At 43.5% G+C, this 6000-nt stretch overlaps 1 protein-coding gene across 1 annotated transcript in view; it reads right to left on the bottom strand.

Moving 5' to 3' along the window:
- Nucleotides 1-1779: 1779 nt before the first annotated feature.
- The window catches only part of opn5 (opsin 5), a 33477-nt gene continuing 29256 nt past the window's right edge, over nucleotides 1780-6000 (bottom strand). The window contains exon 7 of the mRNA XM_053881170.1: nucleotides 1780-5096. Coding sequence (XP_053737145.1) covers nucleotides 5030-5096 — 67 coding nt within the window. The 3' untranslated portion in view covers nucleotides 1780-5029. The remainder of the gene's footprint in view (nucleotides 5097-6000) is intronic.

Raw genomic sequence — 6000 nt, 5'->3', positions numbered from 1 at the left:
CTGAAAATCAGGAGTGTCAAAGCAACAACGCCACAGCTCACTCACACACCGGGTACGACGTATTTGGCACGCTCAAGATAAAAAAACAATGCAACCAAAACAACCCGTTTGAACGTTCACTGCCCTGCAACTATGGCATGGCACTTCCACTCATCCTATTCTCAGTGTATTTTTGGTAAAAACTTGAGCGTCGATCAGGGAAGAGTGTTGCAGATCAGAAGATTTGTGACAAGGAGTTTGGTTTTGCATTTTTAGAGGTCTGAACAGACCCTGCAGTTCCACACTGCAGATGAAAATTCAATGAAAACTCTCGCACAGCCAAGCACTGGTGTCTAAAACTGCCCGAGTCCTGCTCGGGTCTTGGGGTGATTTGAGATCAGTGAATAATGTCTGTGAAAACAGAGGTTTGTTTAATGTACCAGGGAAATCTACTTCAAAATTCTGACTCATTGTGCAAGAAAAAACACTGTATTAAAATAGTGTTGTGCAGTCGGCTGGACAGAATGGAATCTCATTGAAGTTTTTCTTTCTTTTTTTCACCAAATTTATTTAAATTTAAAATTCCCACATTCTTCATTTTTAAACTGGTCATTACCTGTGTTCTGGTGTCACTTCTCAAACAGGTCAAGCAAAAAACAGGACAAAATTTTAAGCTTCTTTTTGTCAAATCTCCCCTCTGTGGCACTAATAGTTTTTCTAGTATAATAAAGTTTCAACATTTACTCCAGTACAAAAGCTACAGGGTCAACTCTACTGTAACACAGTAGGTTTTTGCTGTTTTACTTTTACTTTTACTCAAGAAACATTGACTAATATTTCTGTTCATGGCAAGTACAACCACCGCTCTCATGCAAGAGTGGCGCCTCGGTGACCTGAGTGGCTGCAGTCTGAGGGTGTCGGCAGCGTTTTCCTCAGGAGTCAGGTGTTTAGGACACCAGCGTTAATGTCCGATCACGAGCTGTGACTGACACACAAAAGACGTGTTGACAAAAGCGAGAGGGTAACCAGAGTGCAGCGTGTGATGAACTGCTGCTTCATCTTTTATATTCACCCCTCGACCTCTCGGCGAGGCATCTGCAGCTCTGGCGCGTTCCCTCTCCAGTCACTGCTGCGACACGGATGCCTGAAATGCCACAGTCCAATCCGATTTAAGCGAGCACGAGGTAAGAACTGTACTTTACCACTTCATGTGAGAGTGAAAGGAGAAAATAAATACTTCCCAGTTGATCTGAGCATGAAATGAAGGTGCTGAAGTACCGAACCCAAAATGAACTGCCAAGTCAGATCACACACAGGTGGGGGGAAGAGGGAGGGTGACTGGCAAATAACACACATTACAGTGACAAAATATCTAAGTGTAGGGGAAATGACTGAAACAACTCAAAAGGAATTGCTCACAGTGCAGGGAGGAGGCTTGATTCATAGACTGTCAACAACAGCAAGAGCTGCAGTCGAGGGAGCTCAAATTCGTGAAAAATAGGTTCACGGTGCGAGGAGGAAGAATGGAACACAGATGTCAGAAGACAGATGAAATGTTCGGGGGAAAGAAAGTCATGGTGACTGGGGTCACAGCCTGGTGAAAACTAGGGTTGCTAATAGATAAAAAAAAAATCTCATTTAATCGCAATTTTAACTTGAGTTGACAACATCTAACCATGACGCAGTAAGTCACATTTCTAAAAAGTGCAAATAACATGAGTTAACACGTTCTCAGATGATTATTATTATTATTATTATTATTATTAATCCATTGACAGCCTAAAGGCCCATTTCCTCGACACACAAAATTGTATCCGACGGATTCAAATGATATCACCGTCATCACGTTTCCACGCGTTATTTGCCTTGCTATTGCTGTTAACCAATATATCCACCAGGGGGAGCAGACAAACTCCAAAACAAACATGGCGACTGTGCGAGAACGATGAATTATGTACCTCTTGCACGAAAGAGGAAACAGAGGCAGCGTTGTAGGAGGCGGTGGTCGGTGAGGACGTTAAATATATGTCGTGTCTGTAGGCCGGAATATTTCTACCATTGTTACGTCTTCTTCGTGTCTCATTAGAGCTTTGTTTCTGGTGGTAGAAGCAACACTGCCACCCATGGTTTCCGGTGGTACTGCTCCGTTTGGTCGTAAGCTTTGTGGAAATGTGCTCCATACGTATCCGGAACTGAACGGTGAACATAAATGTCCCTTTAAAATGGACTAAAGGAAAGACAGAGAGAGAAATAAACAGAAAAAAGATTATTTAATCTCTCAAAATTCAACATTGGCCGTTTGTTCACCACGTTGTACGTTGTTTACAAAGCCGTGTCTCATATTCATTCCCTCCTCTACAGGCTTCTAACCCAGCGCGTGAATGCTGCTGAACAAAGCTGTCCACACTCTCTCCTCATTCAACCTTCACGGAAGCAAGTCAACTTTTCCAAGAGAAACCCTTCATGTTAATGGGAATTGATTTGGATCTGGGTTCCAGCTGCTTCTGAGCATTTAATCAGGGGCTGGATGTAGAATCAAGTTCTGCGTCCCAAGATTGAGCCGCAGCGGACGGAACTACCAGCCGCAGCCTGAGTGCTAATAGTCGTAACATTTCAATTCAGCAGTGTTCAGTACCAGCTTGTGGGACTCGTGGTCGCTCAATAGGGATGAAGTTGTTTTGGAGAATAGCGGACCTTATCTGAGGTCACTCAACCTGTTTCAAAAACAAAAACACACCATGATATTTGGACTCCAGGGCAGTCTGACGTCTGGCCCCCGGCAGTTCACAGCCTCCTCAAGCAATGAGGACAATGACAGGTGACAATTTAGTGACGACCTAGACTCAGTCCTTAGACTTGGACTCTCTGTGTCACGCACAAGTGACAATGCCGTCGTTGTTATAACACAGAATATTGCTTGTTAAAAACCACTTACTAAACTTCACATTTTGAGTTTGTGACGCTTGTGTTAGCGTCATCTGAACCACACTCCTCACATGATCTTTTGGGTCACGTTGAAAAAGTCATTTAACTCTCTCCCTGGACTCTTTGGTCATTCCTACTGTTCAGCGCTCTGCAGGAATGGTCTGAAGCAAAAGCCCCTCACACTTGGATGGAGCACTTCAGTGGCTCTGGAAGGGGTGAACAAGCCTCACGTGACAGACGGCCACAGCTGATGTTGTCACTCTGCTACTTTGAGCTTGACTGGGTTACAAAACTGTAGAATTGGGGTGTTAGATGATGAAACTTGATGGAAAAAATGGACGATTAGAAAATGAAAAGGGGAAAAAATGCAGCGGAATGTGAAGTTAATACGCAGAAGATAACTTGTTTAACTGAAACTAATCTTCGCACACTGCGTCCCAGACGGATTAATGATGAGGCTCTCAGTGGAGGTGAGTTCTGAGTGGCTGACAAAGGCTGGTATAAGGTAACTCTGATGCTTTTTATTGATGCTCCCTTTAGGACAAAATTGTAACCGTCCATTTCAAACAATGCTACGTCACAGATCTCATGCTTCCATACGTTATGTTAATATTGCTGTTCACCAATATGTCCACCAGGGGGAGCAGCCCAGTATCAAAGGTCCAAGACAAACATGGCGACTGTGGAAGAGGTATTGACGATGTACGTCTTGAATATATCGCGACTGGAGGACAGAGAATTCCCGCCAGTGTTATGTCTGCTTCGTTTCTCATTAGAGCTACGTATATGGCAGTAAGAGCAACACTGCCCCCCTTGGTTTCTAGTGGTACTGCTCCTTTTGTCTCCGAAAGTTTGGTGGAACGAAATGAAGGCCGCATCCTGCGTACGTATCCGGATCCGTACGTAACGTCATAAATGGGCCTTCAGAATGACTTGGTGTTGTTCATTTTTCTTAATAAAAAAATAAAATATGCATGGGATACTTTATATATCCCTCTTTAATAAAAGAAAGCTTTTGATTAAATTGGGTTTTTCTTTTGCGCTTCAGGAAATGAATGTGACTAAAATTGCCTTTGTCTTTTTTGCTGCTAAATGCTAAACTAAAAGTCCAGGAATTACTGTTAACCGTCTTCACTGAAATGAATTCAAGACTATTTTAGGAGCCTGGTGATTTGATCGAGAGCCCCGCGACATTTTCTGTTAGCAAGTGTCTTCGTGTGCATGCTACGTCCTTGGGACCAGTCAACATGGCATCCTCCTCTAAAGACCTTTATCCACTTAATAGATGCAAGGACAGTTTTAGACACTCAGTTAAACATGATGCCGCCTCAGTGATTGTACATGAGCTTGAAGAATATTTCAGATGTTTAAAATACTCATATTTCATGGTTCATTCGAGTCAGCTGCGTGTGTAGAAGAGTGTTTTCCTCAGCAGAAGACGCTTTTGATGAGTCAACTTGATCCTTTCCTTTCACAAACTTCTCAACACTTTTCTCATTCAAATGGCCACCGATCAGAACAAACCGAATATTCAGGCCAGTAACACATGAACCACAGCATTGACTTCAACATTGAAGTGAACACGTAACGGGGAAAAGCGCTCGGTGAGTGCTGCGTTGCCACGTCACTCTTGAAAAATGTCCTCCTCCATGATTGAAAACTCCTCACATTAAGGTGCAATTTAAAGGCAAAGGCGAAATCTGATGCAGAATTCAACGTCCTTCGGGAATACTCAGCGTTTACACGACACAATGCGGTGCAGAAGACAACAATCTGTACAGACACCGGATTCTTAAACACAAGTAGCTGGACTGAACTCACATTGTGTCGCTCCAAAAGTAAAACAAGAACTTTTAGCACAAAGGTGCTTCAACTGTTCTCTCAATCGAGCAACAGAAGTTGTCCACAGTCGAGTCGACGGCACTTGCAAACACGATGACACAATTTGCTCTTCAGAGGGACTCGAAGCGGATGTTAGGAAGCGCACAGAAGGACCAGCGTGGACGTCAACACGCAGCAGGGAACCAGGAAGAGTTGCAAACGCGGGCTCACAACATCACAGCAGGTGACAGGCAACACGTGACTGGGTTGGTGTCGGGCATAGAAGTGGTCCATCTTTGCAGTCTCACAACTCGATGTGGGCTTCTTTGGCTGGTGCAGGGTCTCGTAATGAGCCCGAGATTGTGTAAAACCTGCACAAAGTGAGAACAGAATTTGGAATCTGTGTAACTACATAATAATAACATTCCGTCGCCAAGAAAGCTTTGAATAGGGATTGTTTTCCACATCAGACTGGATCAATGCAGTCCAAAGGCACCTGACTAGTGATGGATAGATAAGGTTTCATGAAACAGGGTACTGCTTTTCAGAGGCCACCAGAGGGTGCTGTCTTCTGTAAAATGTTTGGACTTGAGCAACAAATTCAATGAAACCTCAAGTCATTTCTAAACTAAGGGCGCCATCCAGTGGCCTCTGAAAAGTAGGACTCTATCTCATGACACCTCATCGACGCATAACTACAATATGTCTTGTTCTACAACACTGTTTCATGATACCTCATCCACCCATCAATACAAACAACTATACAGTCACAAATAAGCAGCGCTTTGGAATGAAACAAAGAGAAGAAATGATGGAAAAAAAAAGGAGATCGCATAACGTAACATAAATACGTACATAACATAAACTATGACCATTTTGTTTGGGCTCATTGTCTATGCAGGCGAGCGATTCAAAACAGCTTCATCAAGTCATGTGATTTGGAGCTGGTTCCCGGTTCTTTTCAAGTCATTTTTATACTTGGTGAACCATGGTCAACCACAGCCGTTAAGACTGAGTTTTCAGTTTCAGAACGGGATTAATGGCTAGTTTAACCGCCAGAAAATCCACAGGGTCAAATTTGGCCCTTTATAAAGTGCGGCTGCTCAATGGGCTTCTTGGGTCCTTCAGGGCTAAACCAACCTAGATTTAAAGCTGAGTCCAGCTCGTGTATGAGGGCGTCAAAAGCCCTCAGAAAATGAAACACAGATTATACAATTCACCATGGCAACACATGAAACTAAATCTGACTCCTACTTCCCCTCAGCGCCAATGGCA

The sequence above is a fragment of the Synchiropus splendidus genome, chromosome 12 (genome assembly GCF_027744825.2).
Source record: "Synchiropus splendidus isolate RoL2022-P1 chromosome 12, RoL_Sspl_1.0, whole genome shotgun sequence".
Lineage (NCBI taxonomy): Eukaryota > Metazoa > Chordata > Actinopteri > Syngnathiformes > Callionymidae > Synchiropus > Synchiropus splendidus.
Note: the sequence above shows the minus strand (reverse complement) of the source record. Positions and strands in the feature narration are given on the sequence as shown.